General features: G+C 34.2%; 1 protein-coding gene and 1 pseudogene across 2 annotated transcripts in view; both read left to right on the top strand.

The window, feature by feature from the left end:
• Window positions 1-205: 205 nt before the first annotated feature.
• LOC311185385 (solute carrier organic anion transporter family member 1B3-like) overlaps window positions 206-21,300 on the top strand; it is a gene marked incomplete at its 3' end in the record, with an annotated part of 70,697 nt that continues 49,602 nt past the window's right edge. The window contains exons 1-3 of the mRNA XM_084256015.1: window positions 206-244; window positions 17,980-18,121; window positions 20,639-20,771. Coding sequence (XP_084112141.1) covers window positions 17,980-18,121; window positions 20,639-20,771 — 275 coding nt within the window. The 5' untranslated portion in view covers window positions 206-244. The remainder of the gene's footprint in view (window positions 245-17,979; window positions 18,122-20,638; window positions 20,772-21,300) is intronic.
• On the top strand, window positions 8,925-9,601 carry LOC311184871 (succinate dehydrogenase cytochrome b560 subunit, mitochondrial-like; annotated as a pseudogene). Its single transcript has one exon. The product of its transcript is annotated as a succinate dehydrogenase cytochrome b560 subunit, mitochondrial-like (transcript).

Below are 21,300 nucleotides of genomic sequence, written 5' to 3'. Positions count from 1 at the left end.
CCTGGATTGATTAATTTCTTGATTGATGTTAAGTTTTTCTGATTTTAAGTTGTCTCTGTTAAAGTGAAATAAATTATACTTTTCTCCCTGAATAGGTGATCATTTCAGTCAGACCTTCGAGGACATTTGAACACATTCACATGCCATCTGTAATTCCAAGATGTACCAAAATCAATCTATGAATAACACAGCAGAGACACAGCCTTCACGGAAAAGGAAATCTGGATGCTGCAATGGATTCAAGGTGGAATGAACTTTATGTTTCTGAAATAAATATATGAAAGGAGAATTTTTATGTAAAGAAAAGGTGACTGGTTGTTTATAAGAACACTTTCAAATTAGAATTTTCAACTGAAGCAAACATTCAGATATTAATAGAATGATCCATAATTTGATTTAAATCCATCTTTAAATTTGATAAAGATATTTCTTTGATGGTATTTCTGATGGATAAAAGTTTATTAATGTTGAAAATTTAGAAATACTTTGATAGCTCCCTTTTGGTTCTTTATGGGGAAAGATATTTATAAATATAAATTATAAATCATAAGTTACTATATAATAGAAAATATGTGAAAATATTCTTACAATTGACCTATAAACAGAGAAGATTAATCAGCCTTATGAATCACTTTGTGATCTTGACCTATTTAAAGTTTTTTTCTTGAAGAATGGCAGTTTTATTCTAATAACTTAGATCATATAATATGATGGAAAGAGATCTGCAAGAAGAATCAAAACACATGGCCCAAAGCTATAGTTGATGACTTAGGAAAGTTGTTTAACTTGTCCTTATGCAAGTTGGTGGAAATAATAATCCCATCTCTTGGCTTTTGTTACAAGTGAGACTGTAAATGATAGAAGGAACATAGAAAAAAAGTGCACGTGGAACACAACATTGAGGAAATTAAGACTCACCAGAGTTGAAGGTTTTCCTGAAGTCATCTAGCATGTAAATTGAAAACCCTTGAGCCTAAGTCAAAGTCTTTAGACCCCACTAGGGAAATCAGTAAACCAAGGCTGCTTTTTACCAGTATTTTGCATGTTTTACTCACTCAACATTGCAGGCTTATCCAACTGATAAAGACCACAGAGGTCATACTCAATTGCAATAATGTTGTATAAGGTCCCTTTTAACTTTGTCCAGAGAGCGTGGAGTCTGTTTGTTTGCGGAGATTACTGGTGAAGTATGTTCTGATGAAATATTTGAATAACATTTAAGCAGAACGGCAGCCACAAGGAAAAGATATTGCATAATCAGTTGTATTACATTCTATTGTCTAGAGGTAATAAAATGTGCTGGATTATTTCTGCTTTTAAATACAATATTATACTGATTTCATTTACACATGCATAGTAAGATGACTACAAATTGGTTGAAGCAAATAAAATTTCTAGAGAAGTCCTTTGCAGCATATTTGGAAAAGTGCTTCAAGTTAACAAGTGTGCCTTATGTATGAAGTATGTTCATTGCAGGCCAAAAGTCTAACTTCTAGTAGTAAATTTATTTCTTACCACGATTGTCAGGCAGGTGTGATCTTCTCCCTTTCACAGATGAAAAAATTTAGATACAGAGAGGGCAAATGACTTCCTCTAGATCCCCAAACCGGCAAGTGGTTGAGCCAAAGTGTGAACTCAGGCGGCTTCATCCCATCCATCTACCCTGCTCTCAATTCTTCTCCTTACTGCTGAAATAACTGAGTTTCCTTAATATTAGTACCCTCAAAATGTTCTGGTAAGCAGGGACTAAATGGACTATTTAATCATCTTCTTCATCTTATACTTTTAAAAATTTCCCTTTAGACCAAATAATTCCCTGTCACAGCTCAAATATTTTTATATATCTGTGTGCATGAACACACACAAATATCCGTGTTGTTACTTATGTGCATTTAGAATTAGCAGATAGAAATATATAAAAGAGCATACGGATAATGGACACATATAAATAACAGCAGCATAGTTTGATTCTTTCTTATCCCTTTCCCTGAAGTTTTGGACCAAACCAACTAAATAATATATTATACCATCATATTGTTCATCTTTACACCTGTTGTTTCTGCACTTCAGATGTCTCATGCCTCTATAATGTAATGAAAATTTTAAACAAAATAAAAGTAATCCATCATCATTAAAAATTTATAAATGATAGAGCAAATATAAAAGTTCCTCCTTTCTTCCTTCAATCCAGTTCTTCCCTCCAAAAATAATCAGAACAGTTATCTCATATACATCACCAACAGTGTCCCGTATTTGCTTCAACAGCACGTATGCAAAAATTGCAACATCACCAACAGTGTCCATATCTCAGTTTTCCTCTAGTTTATTGCAGCTATATTAACTTTTTTTGCTATTTTTCCAAAATGCCAAGCTCACTTCTGAGTAGAAATTTGCACTTGATGTTCCCTCTTCTGAGATGTTCCCTCTTCTGAGATGTTCTACTCCCATGTACCTTGCTCCTTAATCTCATTCAAATCTCTGTTTAAACAGTACCTCATCCATGACCACCCCATTTAAACAGCATTTCCTATACAGAACTCTTTAAGCAAATTGATTTTTATAGCACTTATCTTCACTTGACACAGACACACAAGCACATATATACATATGTGTGCATACAAATATATGCACTTAATAGCTTAAAACAACACACATTTACCACAGTTCTATATTAATCCTACAGTTCTGAAATTAAGAAGTCTGAAATAGGTCCCACTGGACAAAAATCAAGGTGCTATCTGTGTTTCTCTCTGGATAATCTAGATGGCAACCCATTTATTTAGCTTGCCTTTTCGAGTTGCTCAAGGATGCCTAAATTTCTTGTTTTATAACTCCTGTCCATATTCCAAGCTAGTGATGGTCTGCAAATAGTTCTTAACATAACATTACATTAACACTGACTCTTCTAATCTCTCTTACACATTGAAATGACCCTGTGATTATATTAACCAGGATATTATGTACAATCTCTTGTTTTAATTTTTAAGGTCTGATTAGCGAGTACTGTAACATATCCTCATGTCCTTTGATATGTCTTCTTATCTATCATACTTATTCTGTCTGCATTTTAAATTTAAAATTTTGCTACTATCACTGTTTTCCCTCATTTCCTAGTTTTTATCTTATTTTCCTAAATGTGATAACAAAATTTATCTGGTAAATTTACTCACTTTTTTTTTTTTAACAAATCTCATTCATAATCTGTAGTTTGGGTTTCCCTTTTATTTAAGAAATTCTTCCAAAACTGTTTTTATTGTGGATCTGTATGCTCCTAGACTTTTTTAGGTTTTATATACTTGAGACTATATATCCTTATCGTGAATGACCATATTTAGGTTCTTCCTTATCTCTTTTGTTGGGTATTCCTATGGTTAATTTCAACCTTGGTTTTTTCATCTTTGTTAAATTTGGGAAAGTTGTACTTACTGTTTCTTTTAATACTTCCCTATCCAATGTCTTTCTCCTTTGAAGGCATCTGCTCTTCAGTTATTGTCAATTTTAATTCTTAGTTTGTAGAGCTTAACTTCTCCTATATATGTGTGTACCTGTTTATATATTTTCTTTTAGCTTTCCTTTATGTATTTTCAAATTCCCTATCAGCAAGATTCTTAATATGAATTTCTAACTCATCCTTTCTTGTTTTCACCCTATATATTATATGAAAGTATTATACTTTCCATGCCTCATATATTTTATTGGTTCTATATTTGCTATTTTTATTTTGCTTTTATTTCATTTGGTTATTATTTTTGCTTATCTCTTTTGCATACTTGTTATATTATATAAACTCCTCAAGTGTCTTCTACAACATTTGCTTCTTCAAATGCCTATATCTGAATTTGTTTGGTTTTTTGTCTTCTCTCTTTTGAAAGAATTTATCTTTCTCAGAGCTCTCATGATTTTCTCCTGAGTTCAGATTTCTCTGGTTTTGATATTAATCTTTCTGGTAATGGGAACAGTGGAAGGATTAAGTACAAACCCTTATTAATGTGAGCCCTAAGAACTCAAGAAAAGAGTGGGGAGGTAAGCCTCAGGGTATAGGGCATCATTTATCAGTAAGTTATATATCAGTTTGTATTTTACCAAACTCATCTAAATAGGCTCTCTCAGTCTCCTGAGGGAAGAACAGTTTTAGGGAGATTGCAACCTAGCACAGGTGAATACCATGAAAGAGAATGCCTGAGACTAGTCAGCACCACCTCCTTCCCTTAGCTGCTTTCTTAGATGTCTGAGATCTCCCGTGATTTTCTCCAAGGTATACTTACTTTTGAAGTCTGAATAATCATTACCCATCCCTACCCTGGAGTGGACCACATTGGCAGGGGCTGACCTGGGTTTGCATCTATATTGAAAATAGCCAAAAATAATGTAATAGCTGTGTATTTTCATAGGTTGAGTAATACAATAGTTGAAGAGGGAAACCAAGCTCAAAGCCAGAAGTATTGAGTCCAAGGTACAAAGGTGAAGTTGAAGACAAATGTGAAAAATTCAGGGCAGAGGTCTTGAGTATTAGAATTCCCTACCTCTTTCCCTTAAATCTTTTAAGGGACAATTGATTGAAATATCACATCAAACTCTGCCATTTTGAAATTCTAGTATATTTTAAAGCATTATATTTAAATGATCATATTAAGGAAACTGTAATAGTTCATCTCCTAATAAAGCATTTTAAAATTTGTAAGCAATTGAAGCAAATCACATAGGCAACTGCCAGAATAAAAAAAATGTCTAGGGGTTATGACAGTAAATACATAAAATTTGATTGTAGTGAATAAAATAAGGAAGCACAGAAATACACAGAAAATAAAAATGACAAGTTCTATAAAAATGTAAAAGAATTAATCATAAGGTATTCATTTAGCCAAAGTGACTACTACAGAAATGTAATTGCCTATGATCTGTTAATAATAGGAAAAGGGAAAGGATATTTAAATTTCTTACAAATGAGAGGGTTTTTTTTAATGATTCATTTATTTATTCATGCATAGAAGAACTGGGGTGTATGCTAGAGGTGCAGGTGCAAGAGGGCTCACCAGAGTCGGAGTGGAGAGCCCAACATACTGACTTACTGAAATAGACTACTACGGGGAGCAGCAGGCAAGGCAGGAGAGGTCAGCTGCTCCATGTGGGTTAGCTCCCTGGCAGGGGATTGAAATCAGGCCTTAGGAGTGAAAACGCTGAAACTTAGCCCTAGGCCACCAGGGAGCCTCCATATTTTAAAATTTTTAAGTGGTTGTCTCAATATACTAAAATTATGTAAAGTAAAACTAAATTAAAGAAATGTAGATTTTTTTCCAAAGACAAGAGTTTTTTAAGCATAAGTTTGATACTTAATATAGTTTAAATCTTTGGGTAGAGATTTATTTATCAGACAATTGCTTGATAATTATTTCACTCTATACTATTCATGCTTCAAACTCAGCTTTATCTTACAGAGATGGTAAGAAGAGCCTCAGCATCCAACATCTTTCCCTTCTTCCTCTAGTACTAAAAGCAGTTTGTATAAATAGAATGTGAATGAGGGAAAGCTTCAGAAACAAGGCCTGTATTTACAAAAAGAGAGAAAAGATATAAAACAATAGTGTCCTTCCAGATTTCATACCACTTCAATCCACTGACAAATACTCACAAACACATTCATGAACTCATGAACATAATTTCCCTGGAGTCTTATGGTAACAGAACTCTGTAATAAATAAGTTAAACATTACATATTATCCTTTCACAAGTGAAGAAACTGAAGTTCAGTAAATTGTGTAACTTTTCCATCTTTGTCAGGTTAAGTAAAAAAAAAAAAAACTGGATCCAGACCTTCTGATTGCAAAATACATTGTGTTTCCTTGCATCACACAAACATGTCCATGGAGGTTTTTACTTTTGCCAAGAAGAAAACAGTGCAGTGGGGAGTAGGAAATGTGATGACAAAAAAGAGGGAAAGATGAGATATATAATCTAAATAGGAAATAAAACTAGGTGAAGAGGTAAGTAATATATGTAGAACCTGTTTTTTCTGAAACATACAAGTATATTACCTACCAGTCTTGTTTTGAAATAGTATGTTAAATCTATAATACATTTAGTTCAAAATTAAAGTAAAACTGATAGAAGTTGAGAGCTAATCATAAGGACATACACAAAGAATTCTAACTACAAATTCTTCTAATCAATTGTATGGTTAGAAGATAAAAAGAAATATTCCAGTAAGGCAATTTTTAAATTTTAGATTACAAGTACTCTGAAATTAAGATTAATTAAAAGACTGTATATCTTGTCCATGAAAGACAGGAAAAAATGTTAGCGGTAATTTTCAAGAAGTAGTTGAAAGCAAAGAAAGGTCAAATACCATTTGTGGTACTCAACAAAAATAATTTTGCATCTCAATTAAAACAAGCTGAAAGAATGTCCTATATCATTTAAGTTGACATGAAAAATAAACTAGTTTTAAAAGGTAATAACTTCAAGAATTATGAAAAATAATAGCAATAATGTAGAAATAATGAAGGATTGATTACATTTCAACAAACATTTGATGAGTGTGTATAATCATCCTGTGTTCCAGTTTTGCCTGAGTTCTTATTATTTGTAAGCATAGTAACTGAAGTGATAGCTATTAATGGGTGACTGCATAGCAGAAAATAATTTTGTAAACAATTAAAACAATTTTACATCAGTGCTATTAGATATTTCTAGTAGATAATCAGTTAGTTAATAATAATATCTTTCCTTTTTAACTCAACTCATAGAATCAAAGAAAAGCATTTGAAAGTTCATCCCTTAAAGATGAAATACCTGATACTTTTGAAAACACTATATTTGACTTAAAGTTCAACATTGAGAGTGAATGTTTTTCATGTAAACATTCATGATTGTAATAATGCTCAAATATAAATTTTACTGATTCTGAACGTTGTAGTAAATACAAGTTTACTTGTTTCTGATCTTTTAAAATACGGGCCATTCTCACAAGTGTGATGTGGTACCTCATTGTAGTTTTGATTTGCATTTCCCTGATAATTTATATTGTAAAGTAGAGGAACAAATCAAACTTGCAAACACCTGGAACAAAAAATTATAATTGAAAACAATAGAGCAACTATGGGCTGGGAGGAAAACTGGGGAGAGAGTTTCTTTGGGAAATTTAGGTCAATTAAAAGCCACAATGTACATAGGGAACATTAGATAGCCATATATATGTCAGAACAAGACACATGTTCAGAAAAGAGCTGAGAAGTCCCTAAGATTGTATTCAGGTTAATCCCTAGGCTCAGAGAGCCCAAGCACAAAGTCAGTTTGAAAGACTGGAGTGTTTTTCTTCTTCTTCTTTTATGTTTATTTAGTTGCTTATTTTAGTTGCTAGCATGTAAAGAAATCTCTGTCAAAATATTAGCTAAATACAAGCTAAGGAATAGAGACTTCAGCTACCAAATATGACAAGAAGTAGTCCCTTCCAAAATAATTGGGAAAAGTCACTAGACAGATTGCTATAGCTTTAAATACTTAAATAACAACAGCAAACCTTGAGAAATGGGAGATCTGATTTCCAGGGTTACCATCTAATATCCAAATGTACACTTTAAAATAAAAAATCATAAACTAAATAAACAGAAATGTATGGTCCATTTAAAGGAACAAAATTAATAAATTGACAAAAACTATCCCTGAGAAAGCCAAAATATTGGAGTTACTAGAGGAATACTTAAAAGTAGCTCTTAAATACAGTCAAAAAAACTAAATGAAAACCTGGACAAGGAACTGAAAAACAATATTGTGTGACTATAATAAGAACATTGATAAAGGCATCAAAATTGTGAAAAGGAGCAAGTTGTGAAGTTGAAAAGTCTGATAACTAAATAGCACCTCTGAGAAAACTGAAATCACAATCAGAAAACATCAAGATAGAACAACTGAAATTACTCAGTCTGAGGAGCAGAAAATAGAAAGAATGAAATGAACAGAGCCTAAAGGATCTGTGGGTCCTGTCAAGCCACCAGCATAAAAATTATGGAATCCCAGTGGAGGAGGAAAGAGAAAGGGATAGAGAGAATCATTGGAAAAAAAAAAAAAGACTGAAAATATCTATTAGTTGGTAAAATACATGAATCTTAATTTGCAAAAAGTTCACGTAATCCAAGTAGAATCAGCTCAAAAAGATCCTCTTTGATACATAGTACAATCAAATTTGTTCACTGAAAACTAAAAAACATTACTAGAAGAAATTAAAGAATACCTACATAAGTGAAAATCCATCTAGAATTAATGAATTGTAATTCTTAGTATTATTGGGATGTCAATACTACCAGTTTGATCTATAATTTCACTATAATTGCTATCAAAATTCCAAGAGCCTTTCTTGCATAATTAGAAAAATCGATCCTAAAGTACATCTGGAGTTGCAAAAGTCCCCAAATAGCCAAAACAATCTTGAAAAAGAACAAGTACTCACACTTCTCAATTTTAGAATTTACCATAAAGCTGTAGTAATAACAATTGTGTGTTACTGGCATAGAATATATATATATATATATATATATATATATATATATATATATATATCTCAAAGGACTAAACACGGATTCCAGAAATACGTCCATATCTATAACCATTTATTTTTTAACAAGGTACCAAGCCTTTTCACTGGACTTGGGCTTAAATAGTCTCTTCAACAAATTCGTCTGTATTTTCAGATAATAAATGTTGAATCCCAATCCCCTACTTCAGCACCATATATAACAGTTAATTCAAAATAGATCATCACCCTAAACATAAGATTTAACACCAGAAAACTCTTAGAAGATAACATTAGTTGAATATTCATGATTGTGGTAATGGCTTGTTCATTAAATATGATACCAAATGCAGGAACAACAAAAGAAAAAAAGAGACTAATTGAACTTCGTCAAAATTGAAGCTGTTGTGTATCAAAGAATTTAATCAACAAAATGAAAATACACCTGTTGACTGGGATAAAATTTATAATTCATATCCTGGACACAAGTATGACTAGTCTAAATTTATAAAGAATCCCTACATCTGAGCAACATGAGGCAAACAACCCAATTCAAAAATGAACAAAAGCAGGCCGGAACCCAAGATGGCTGCGCTCTTGTTGAGACATGTTGGCCGTCATTGCCTCCGTGCCCATCTTAGTCCTCAGCTCTGCATCAGAAATACTGTTCCTTCGGGAACCTCAGCGAAAGAAGAGATGGAGAGGTTCTGGAATAAGAACACTAGTTCAAACCGTCCTTTGTCTCCCCACATCACTATCTACAGTTGGTCTCTTCCTATGGCGATGTCTATCTGCCACCGTGGTACTGGCATTGCCTTGAGTGCAGGGGTCTCTCTTTTTGGCTTGTCGGCCCTGTTGGTCCCTGGGAACTTTGAGTCTCATTTGGAATTTGTGAAGTGCCTGTATCTGGGACCAGCACTGATCCACTCAGCCAAGTTTGCACTGGCCTTCCCTCTCATGTAACACACCTGGAATGGGATCCGACACTTGATGTGGGACCTGGGAAAAGGCCTGAAGATTCCCCAGCTATACCAGTCTGGAGTGGTTGTCTTAGTTCTCACTGTGTTGTCCTCTGCCGGCCTGGCAGCCATGTGAAGAGCTGAAGCTTCCAGCATCATCTTCCCACAAATCACACAACCTAGCTTCCTGATTGTCACTTTCTCCAGCCAGGCCAACGCTCCCCTGATTTGTTTAGACCGCTTTGTGTTTGCGGAGGCCCCTAGAGCACAGTAGCTGTAGAGTAGCTTATGGAACAATAGTAGCAGAAAAGGGTCCAATTTCTTCTGTTTCTAAAGATAAAATGACTGTAAAAACTCCCTTTTATTGCCCCCAGCTTTCAGCCTGCTCTGGCCTAGGAACCCTTATCCTCTCTCCATATTCAGCCTTAATTTGTGCTGAGGGTCAGCTTTTGGCTCTTTCTTCATGAGACAGTAGAAACAATGCCAGCTCTGTGGCCTGGCCTGGGTCTGGGAGTGAGGTTTTGGGTGCCTCTGCCTGTGGGTTGCTGGCTTAAAGGACAGTTCTGTTCATTGGTCAGAGCCTAGGGTCTTCAGCACCCACACAGTGTGACTAAAAGAAGAGGGTGGGGGTGGTGGGGAGATAGCCTGCTCTAGAGGGAAATGAGAGGGCAAGTTGGTTCTTGGAACAGGTGGTTTGGAGAGAAGATAAATAGCTTTTGATGTGAGGAGATGACCCAGAAAATCATCATCAGATCTAATAAAGGTTATTTTTTTTCCATGCATTTCCAGAAAAACCTCTTAATGTCATGTTTTCTAATCCAAATTCATGTGATATCTTTTTTCTGAAACTGAATTAAAATACTCATTTTGTCTTTGAAAAAAAAAAAATGAACAAAAGACCCAAATAGACATTTCTCCAAAGAAGATATACAAATGGGCAATAAGCATATGAAAAGATGTTCAACATTTTATTAGGTAAGAAGGATATGCAAATCAAAACCTACAATGAAACCACCACTTAAACCTTCCTTAAAAGCAAACATGAAATTACCATATGGCCCAGCAATTCCATTTGTAAGTATATATCCAAAAGAATTGAAAACAAGAATAGTGTTGATAGTTGCTCAGATTTTGAATATAATTAATACCACTGAAAAATTCATCAAATTAAGTGGAATTTAATAACACTGAAAAATTTATCTAGTTAAGGGGAAAATTTTTTGTTAAATACATTTTGCCAGAAAACATGAAAAACTGTTTAATGCCACCAAACAACAAATAATCACTACTGACACATTTTTATGGTTTTATGTACAAGATCCTAGGTTATGAGTTATAACAGATTTGGCAGTTTAAATACAAGGGCATGACACTTTAATTATGAATTGATGAAATTTGCTGGAATCTGACAATAGACAGTCCTTATATAAAAGAGCCTGAATTAGTAAATAATAGAGGAGAGGAACAAAAGATCAAAACATGATAAAGTTAAATCTTCCGATCTATTAGGGCAGATGTGTTTCCATTTATTTGTATCATCTTTGATTTCTTTAGCAGTATTTTATAGTTTTGAGGGTATAAGTCTTTCACCCCTCAGTTATATTTATTCTTTAGTATGATATCCCTTTTAATCCTATAGTAATTAGGATTGTTTTTCTTAACTTCCTTTTCAGGTTAGTCATTGTTAGTGTGTAGAAATGCAATTGATTTTTGAGTGTTTATTTTGTATCTTGAATCTTAGCAGAATTTATCACTTGGTTCCAATAATTTTTTGGTGTGTGGAATCTTTATGGATAACATGATAAAATCAAAAAATAATATAAACAACATCAATAATAATCAACATTAATATAAATAACTTTTTCTAGGGTCCCCACTCCTGAAGCCTGGCCCTCCTGCATTGGAGAGGTAGCACAACTCTCTTTGGAAGCCATTTTGCCTCTGGCTCCTTGGCTCTTGCACTCTGGCCCTCTGGTGGGTTACTGTTCGGGTTACTAAACAAACACAGTGGGTTAAATAACAGAAATTTATTTCTCACAGTTGTGGACCCTGGGAAATCTAAGATCAAGGCACCAACAAACTTAATGTCTGATGACCTCTGATTCACACTCAGAAAGAGTGATTCTTCCCTTGTCTGAAAGACAACATCTATTTAAGTGTGTAGTTTATATCCATACTAATAATCTCCTTATCAAATTGTTTTCTTATTTTTGATATATGGATATGCTGAGAACTAACATGTTTCTCATTTGTCTCTGTGATCATACCAAAATGGTCTTTACGGTATATATGTCTATCAACATTTTGCTTGTGATTACAATTTTATTTTTAAGATTTATCTATTTATACAAGAACTGGGGGTACAGGTCAGAGGTGCAGGAGGATGAGAGAATTCACCAGAGACAGAGCAGGGAGCAGAACAGGCAGACGGACCAAAGACACTGACCAAAGACACTGCTGAGGGGAACAGGGGGCGGTTTCTCCCTGGCCGGCTGGGAATCAAACCCGTGCTGCAGAGGCTGCGGACAGCTTCACAGCGCGACGCTCAAACCGCTGCGCCACCAGGGAGGCCCTCGTGATTACTATTTTAAGAAGATGGAGCTTTCTCTATAGCTCTCCTCTTTTCCTTATGAGTTCTTACCAGAATTGCCTTTAAAATTCTGCTTACTGGGCAGTTGAGCGCTGGCTTGCCTTGAAGCTACCCGCAGCCTCTGCAGTGCTAGTTCGATCCCCAGCCACCCTGCTAGGGTCCCACATGGCACGTAGATCTCTCCTGCCGCCCGCTGCTCCCCTCAGCAGTGTATTTCATCAGTCTGCCTGTTCTGCTTCCCGATCTGGCTCTGGTGAATTCTCTCACCCTCCTGTACTTCTGACTGTACCCAGTGCTTGTATAAATAAATAAATAAATCTTTAAAAAAAAATTCTTCTTACCAAAATCTAGACTTTTTTAAACTTGCTCCTCAAAACTCTTTTAGCCTCTACCCATTACCTAGTTTTCTAAGCTCCTATATTTTCAGGTAATTGTTATAGAGTACACATTTCTTGGAACCAATTTTTGTCTTAGTCTGTTCGGGTTACTAAACAAACACAGACTGAATGGGTTAAATAACAGAAATTTATTTCCCACAGTTGTGGACCCTGGTAAGTCTAAGATCAAGGCACCCACAAACTGAATGTCTGATGAGACTTCTGGCTTCATCATCTTGCTGTGCCAACACATGAATGTTGGTCAAGGGAGCTTTTGGGGGACTGTTTAGCAAATATATTACTTCTAGTAAGATGAAACGTCCATACTCACGACTTAATAACCTCCCAAAGATCCCACCTCTCTGTAACTTTAGTACTGATTGGGGTTTGGATTTCAGCACATCAGATTTGGTGGAACACAGACATTTAGTACATAATTTACTTTTTCAAATTCAGCATTTATTCACCTTTAGTTCTAAAGTGGATCTTGTACTACAAAAAAAGCCATACAACTCAACAAAAAGAAAACACACAATCAAGAAATAGGGAAAAGAAATAGAGCCTTCTCCAAAGAAGACATATAGATGGCCAATAGACACATGAAAAATTGACCAACGTCACTTATCATCAGGGAAATGCAAATCAAAACCACAAGGAGATACTACTGCACTCCTGTGAGAAGTGACCTATACCAAAAACACCAGAAATAAAATATGTTGGCCAGGGTGTGGAGAAAAAGGAACCTTCGGACACACTGTTTGCAGTAGGATAGACTATTGTCCCATGGAAATCAGTATGAAGGTTTCTCAAAATATTGGAAGTAGATAATACTAATATAATCCAGCAGTTCTACTCCTGGGTATTTATCCAAAGAATTCAAAAAACACTAATTGAAAGAGACGCATGCATTCCTATGTCCATTACAGCACTATTTAAAATAGCTAAATTATGGAAACAACTTCAGTACCCAATGACAGATGAGTATATAAAAATGTTTTATATATACAGAATGAATTACAACTCAGCTATTAAGAGATGAAATTTTGCCATGGATGGAACTGGAGGGGATTATGCTGAATGAAATAAATCAAAAGCAGAAAGAAAAATACCAGGAGATTTCACTCATATATGGATTATAAGTTAGCAGAACAAAGGAATAGACCAAAAAAAAAAAAAAAAAAAAGAAAAATGACTGCAGAATTGGAAATGCTCAAAGAGGGAAGGTGAGGGTGAGGACCTAAGTAGGGAGGAGGCAAAATAATCGGTGGTGGAGGATTATTGTGCTATGGTGGTGTATATGGTATGGTAATATACATCTGAAAAGATGAGGATCTATTTCCCTAAGTCATATACAGTGTTGTAAAGAAACGTTCCCTCAAAAAAAAAAAAAAAAAGAGAAATAAAATGGATCTTGTAGACAACATATAGTTTTTTTTTTAATTCATTTAGGCAATCTATTTCTCTTAAGTGGTACATTTGATTAATTTATATTTAAAGTAATTAAAGATAGCGAAGGATTTACTATTGCTATTTTGTTATTTGTCTTAAAATGTTTTTGTCCTTTTCCTCTTTTGCTTTCTTCCTTTTTTATTTTGTTTTTGCTGTTTACACTGACAGGTTTTGATTCTCAAATCGTTTTCTTTTGTATATTTCTGTAAATATATTTGTCTACAGGTACCATTACAATTACACAAAACATCTTAAAATTATAATGATATTTTAAAATGATGATGACTAAACCTTAATTAAACTACTCTTTCATTCAATTAAACTTCAATTAGTCTGTCTGCCTCCCATTTTAAATGTTTGATAATATAAATTACCCCCTTTATTTTGCATATTTATTAATATAGATTTATAATTTTGACATTTTTTAAAGAAAATTTTAAATAAGACATATTATTTACTTACCTAGAATACAATAATGCAGGAATCTGTATTTCCCTTGTTAGAGAATTTTGTATTTATGTGTATTTTTTGTGCTTTTATTTATCATCCATTTACTTCATTTCACAGGATTGCATTTGGTGTTTCTTGAGGGCAGACCTAGTGCTTTTGCTTAGCTAGTAAAGTCTTAATTTAGCTTCCATACTTGAAGTCAGTTTTTCTATATGAAGTTTTCTTGGTTGGCAGTTTTTTTTCTTTCTGTACTTTGAAATTTTCACCCAGCTTCCTTCTAGCCTGCAAGGTTTTTGCTGATAAATTTGATGGTAATCTAATGGGAGTTCCTTTGTATGTGATGAGTCACTTTTCTATTGCTGCTTTGAAGATTTTTTGTCTGTGACTTTTAAGTTTGCTTATGAAGTATCTTGGATGGAGTTCTTCAAAATTCTTTATATTTCTCTTCACAGACATGGAAAATGTTTGGCCATTATTTCTTCAAATAATTTATCTCCCCCTTTCTCTTCTTCTTCTTTTAGTGCTCTCATAATGTTCATGTTTGCTTGATGGTGTTTTTTAAGTCCTTTTGGCTCAATTTTAATTCATTTTGTTCTCCTCTAATTCAGTCTTTGAGCTTTGAGTTCATTGATTCTTTTTCAATCTAGTTAAGTTGGCCATTGAGTTCCTCTAGTGAATTTTTATAAATTATAAATAATATATTCTTCAGTTCCAGAATTCCTGTTTGATTGCTGTAGTTTTTATTTCTTTGTTAATATTTTTGTTCTGTTTAAGCAACATTTTTCTGATTTTTTTTTAATTCTCTGTCTAATCAATTCATTGATCATTGTTATGACAGTAATCTTAAGTTCTTTTTCTGGCAATTCATACATCTCTGTTTCTTTAAGGTCAATTTCTAGGGTTTTCACTTGTTCCTTTTAAATGTGTTATGGCTTCCCGTTTATGTCTTGTATTTTGTTCTTGGGATTTGGCATTGAAAATCAACCAATTCAGACATTGTGATCTGATTTTGTACCAGGATGACTTTTACTATTGAGCTGAGCTAGGGATTCTGTAGATCCCTTAAGCTTTTTTGCCTTTCTGAGCTTGCTGGTTTCTACTTAGGAGCTCTCCCTGGTGACTATCAGAGATGTTGTAACTTCTCTGGTGGTGTAGTACATCTCAGTACTGGTGTTCCACCTAGTGTGTATCAGTAGTACTGCAAACTCTGGTGCACGGTTTATTGTCTGTCCTGAGACTTATCCTGGCAACCCACTCTTATCAGTACTTGGACCAAGACTGGTTCCTCAGACTGTCCCCTAAACCCCACCAACCCCCATTCCCTTCTCCAGGAAGAAGACAGGAGTTGGGCGTTTCATCCCAATTGCACTAACCATGCTTGGCTGGAAGAAGACTGGCAAGAGAGTGGAGAGTGTCACAAATTTCTCCACTGAACTTCCATATCATTAACTTCATGCCATCTAGGGTACAGAAATATTTTAAGTAGTTTCTAGATTTTTCATAGAAGCATTTGTTCAGTTTATTTCATTAAATCTATTTTTTATGGGGGAATGGAGAGTCTAATACTATTTTGTCATCTTGTAGACTTTAATCCTAGCCATATTTCTATTGGCTAGTGCCAATAGTATGATTTTTTCTGAGATGATTAGAACTTGAAAGTATTTTCATTTATGTTTTGTGCTATAAAGACTATATATGATTCTAAAAGATGTGAGAATTGAATCATTATTTTTCTCCAACTAATGTCTTTCCCTTAAGAAACTTGCTTCTCCCTTCACTAATATAGTAAAACTGGTTTTGATACCATTCCACCTGGTATTTCATTTTTGGGTGACTTCCTGTATGGTACTTAGCAATTCTTATTTATAATAAGTTGTATCATTGTATACCATTTCTTAAGTCCTTTCAACTTCATTTAAGTTCCCTATAAAGGAAAGAAAATACACATAACTTGCCAATATAGAAAAGCTATATTGGACCATCTCTCTCTCCCTTAAACATAGCCTCGTGTGGATCACATTAGGTTCTGGGTAGATAAGAGTTCATGAAATACTTTTTGAGTATCTTTATGACAGGTATTGTTCTAAATACTGGAAACATATTAGTGAACAAAAGAGACAAAAAAATCCCTGTCTTTAACAAGCCTTCATTCAAAGGAGGGCACTATCTATTAAATAATAAAGAAATAAAATATAATATGAACAGAAAATCAAGTCATTTTTAAAAGGCTGCTCAAATAAACCCTCACTGTAAAGACACATTGAATAGAAACTACAAGGATATGAAGGAGTGATAGAATGTAACTCTGGAGAAAAGCTTTTCTTGAAGAAAGAACGAACAAAGAACTTGAGACAATACAGTAAACTTATTGCTGAGGGTGTAGTGAGGTTAGTGTAGCTGAAGAGGAAAGACCAAGGACTGGAGTATAGAAGGTGAAGTTAGAAAATGTAGAAGGACTATTTGTGGAGAAGGGATATTCAGTGGGGAGGGCAGATCATTTAGGATCATTGGAAAGACTAATATTACAATGAGTGAAATGGGAAGACAGGATATGATGACATGATCTAATTTTCAGTTTGATAGAATTATTCTAGCTACTGTGTTAAGAAGGGTGAGGAGAGCCATGGCAGAAAGAACTAGCCTGAGCCTATTGCTGTGACACAGACTAGACAGACTGATGCTCCACTTACAGTGGAGGAGGTGAAGAGAAGTGCTTATCTTAGTCAGCTTGGGCTGTTATAGCAGAATGCCATCGACAATGTGACTTAAATTTATTTCAGCCTGGGGGCTGCAAGTCTGAGGTCATCATACCAGCTTAGTTGAGTTCAGGTGAGGAGCTCTTCCTAGTTTCCAAATGGTCATTTTCTAGCTGGTTCCACACATGGCAGAGAGAGAGAAGCAAGTTCTTCTAAGAACACTAAACCTTCATGAGGGTTCCACTGTCATAGCCTAATTACTGCCCAAAGGCCCTATCTCCAATTACCATCACAGTAGGAATTAGGATTTAATATGAATTTGGGAGGAACACAAATCTTCAGTCCATAACAGGATCAGATTTTAATAGTAGAGGCAAAGGAATTTACTGATCGACTTGGATGTTACAATGAAATTAAAAATAAAACATCTATAACAACGGGAGTTCAAAGAGTTTCTTCTTTTTAAAATACTATTGGCTATATCACTTCATTGTTTTAATTTGGATTTACCCCAAATAGTAAGGTTTTATAAATTAAAAAGTTCTGTTTTCCACCTGGCTTCCTAGAAATGCTACCTTTGAGAACATGTCCCCTCTCTTCTCACAGCAAGGCTCTGCTATTCACTTGGGAATAAAGAATAGTTATTGTCAAGGCCATCACAGACTTCGAGGTTCTTATAAATCTAGCTTCCTAAAAATCAGTTAATAGCATTAATTAACAAATAGCCTCCAGTATCTGGTATTGTGACAAGTTAGAAAATGATGCTTTATCTTTATAGTGATGATAGCATTGAAAGGACTAAGAAGTACCAATTGGTATAGGGGAAAGGTAGGTATACGCCATGTGATTAAAAACATTTATAGGAAGAAAAGCTAGTTGAATTCTCTGTACATATAAACATTATGTAGCCCTTTGATTAATCACTTTCCCCATTTCTTCTGCTCTTTCTTAGATGTTCCTTGTATCCCTGTCCTTCTGCTTTATTGCCAAAGCACTAGGTTTTGCTGTCATGAAAAGTTCCATCACTCAAATAGAAAGGAGATTTGAAATACCATCTTCAATTGCTGGCTTAATTGATGGAAGCTTTGAAATGGGTAATTTTTTAATTTCCATTTTGATTGTTACTTAGTAGCCACATTTGCAGATACAAAAATTGTTCCTTCAACCTTTATACCAGTGGTTCCCAACCAGGGGTAAATCTGCCTTGGGGGCAGTTAGTCAATATCCAGACCTTTTTGTTTGTCATAACCTGAAGGGCAGGGAGGAGACTGCTGTTGGCATCTAGTAGTAGAGGCCAGAGATGGTGCTGAACATTCTGTGTTAACACAGGGCAGCTCCCACAACAAGGAGTCGCAACCCAGAACATCAGTGGTACAGAGATTAAAGAACCCTGATCTGGCAAACTAAGGCTTTGCAGGGCTTTGTCCTACCTTTTTCAGGATGGGGGGTAAAAAGAAAAAAGATTGAGAGAGGATTATGATTCTGATGATTTGTAGAGGGAGGACCTGCTTTGCAGCAACCTGTGTGCAGTTTCTACTGTTCAATTGAATATAAAACATGGAGTTAAAACGGTTTAGAACATTGAATGTGTTTTTCTCTTCATTTTAATTCGAATTTCTTCAATATAGTGATGTTTAATACAATGATTGAGCATCCTTTTTATTTTATAAATTGATAGTTCACTAACTGCCCATTTTGCCATCTTTTTCACTTTTTAATCATTTGTAGGGAAGCAAAAAATATGTAGTATAGATTACACTTTCCACAAGTTTGCTTTCTATCTTTTTAATTTATTTAAAATATGTTTGACCATTAAGTACTTACAATATAATCATGTAAAGGAATATATCTACCTTTTTCATATGAATTCTGCCTTTTCATTATTCAGAGGAGATTCTACCTACATATCCTTAACTCTTCCACCTCCCAGGTTTAATGAAACCATCTTAAAAATAGACTATTGGACTGCGTGAAACTATTGTTAGCTTCAAATGTCTCTTTTGACTAAAGAATTGATTCTTTATGTTTTTGTTAAGTGTTGTAACTAACACTTATAATTTAGACACAGTTATAAGTTTTACTTAGTAAGTTTGTTTATTGAATTTTATAACTTCTAGTTTGTTGAATTTTATGACTTCTAGTTCCTCCCTAGGTTTGTGGAATATAACTTGAAGCAGTTATTTTTTTCCAGAAATAATGGAACACATTTTCTGAGTCCTTATTTATTGGAAGATGTATTTTACTATAATATTCAAGTGATGATTTGTCTGAGTATGAACTTAAATGTTCAAAATGTTCCTCACAACATTTAAAACATTGGTCTACAGTTTTATAACAACCATGTTGTAGATGCAAAATCATTCCTATTATTACCACCATCTATCGACATCTCCTCTTTCTCACTGAATTTCAGAAGCTTTACCGGCATATGCCTGGGACTGTCTCTTTTTTATTTATGCTGGAAAAATGAAAAAAATTTCTCTGGAGGCTTAATTCTACCTTTAAGTAGGTCATTTATTTTCTGTTTTTAAATTAGTTTCTTCCCATCTATCTTATTTATTTTCTGGGTTTTTTTCCCTTTAAATTTTTCTTTCTAAAATGATGTCCTTTTTTTCTTTATGTTCTGTCTTCTACCTGTCATATCATGTCCCAATATGTAAATTTTTCTATATTTTTAATTTACAGCATTACTTTATTTCTTTTAGTCTGTCAATTATTTTATGATTACAACATACTCTGTACATCTAGAGATACTAACTAGATATTTTCAGTTTTCCTTCTTTTTTAGTACCTTTAGTTAACTCTTTCTTCATTGGTTACTGTATCTTCTGGTTCATTTTCCTTCTTTTGTGTCATCTTTTTTTTTCCCTTTCAAGTATTTCATTGTTTTTGGTTACTTTCTGTTTGTTACTATACCTGTAGCTCCTAATGAAGCACAATTGATTATGACTCCTTGTACTTAAAAGGCTCTTCTTCCACCCTTTGGTCTAAATAATCTAAATCATTTATACTCAGCATTAAATCTCAAATGGTCTCTCCTCCAGGAAACTCTCCTGAAACCCTTAATTAAGGTAAGTTCCCCTTTCTGTGGTCTAAGAGCACCTTTGCCCTTCTATTTTTATTGTGGGTCTGTAAGTTACTTGAGCACAGATAACATGTTTTTTTCTTTTTTTAATATTTCTAGCTCTTAACACTATACAGTACTTAAGAGGAAATTAAAGAATGCTAAGAATGAATGAATAACTGCATTACTGAATACCTTTCCCTCAAATCCGGAAGATTTTCTCCATTTTTCTCGCTTAAATATAATATAATGAACTCCAAATTTTTCAGTAAAATTCTGCTTCACTAGTATTGCAAGTAATACAAATGCTGTCTTTTGTATCTGAAATCTAGTCTATTTACTATTAATATCATACAATTTTATAACGAGTGGTTTAAAGTAAATGAGTTTTATCTTCTCAATTAAACTTCATGATCTTTGAGGGAGTACCATATCTTGTGTTCTATTTGTATCCATTTTATGGTCTTCCTTTTTACTGGACACAAATTGCACATAGCCAGTGTTTGTAATAATGAATCCTATAAAAATCATTTTGTTCTCTTTCTAGGAAATTTGCTTGTGATTGTATTTGTGAGTTACTTTGGATCCAAACTACACAGACCAAAGCTAATTGGAACTGGTTGCTTCCTTATGGGAACTGGAACTATTTTGACTGCTTTACCACATTTTTTCATGGGATAGTAAGTGTTAAAGAGCTCTGTGCCATTAATAGTCATTTGCTTGTAAATGAATGGTGGAACTTCATTTTTTCCTTTTAGATAAGCAGTCACCTTCTAAAAACTATGAACACTAAGTATGTTACACATGGAATATTTTTTCTATTTAGTAATTTGTGACTTCCATTGATTTTGAAATATGAATAGTACTAAATAAGATATATAGTTTCATGGGAAATAAACTTTATAACTTATTAGTATATGTATTTTGTATCTTTGCCTACAAGATTTTAATCTCAGTAAGACTTCACCACTCAATCCACTGCTGTATGAATTTTCCCACTGCCATTTTCACTGATGTTGCTCTTCTTAAATTCATTATGTAGTTATGATTACAATCAGATTCTAATGACTGGAAACCTAAAATGGTGATGGCTTAAATAAGACAGAAGCCTATTTTTCACATATAGAGTTAATACAGCTGACTCAGGGATAGTATGATACCCCGCCCCCTTCCATATTTGACCTTATAAATACTTTCTACTTCCTTGTA

The sequence above is a fragment of the Talpa europaea genome (genome assembly GCF_964194135.1).
Source record: "Talpa europaea genome assembly, chromosome: 15".
In the NCBI taxonomy this organism is placed as follows: Eukaryota; Metazoa; Chordata; class Mammalia; order Eulipotyphla; family Talpidae; genus Talpa; species Talpa europaea.
This window is presented reverse-complemented; position numbering and strand designations above follow the sequence as displayed.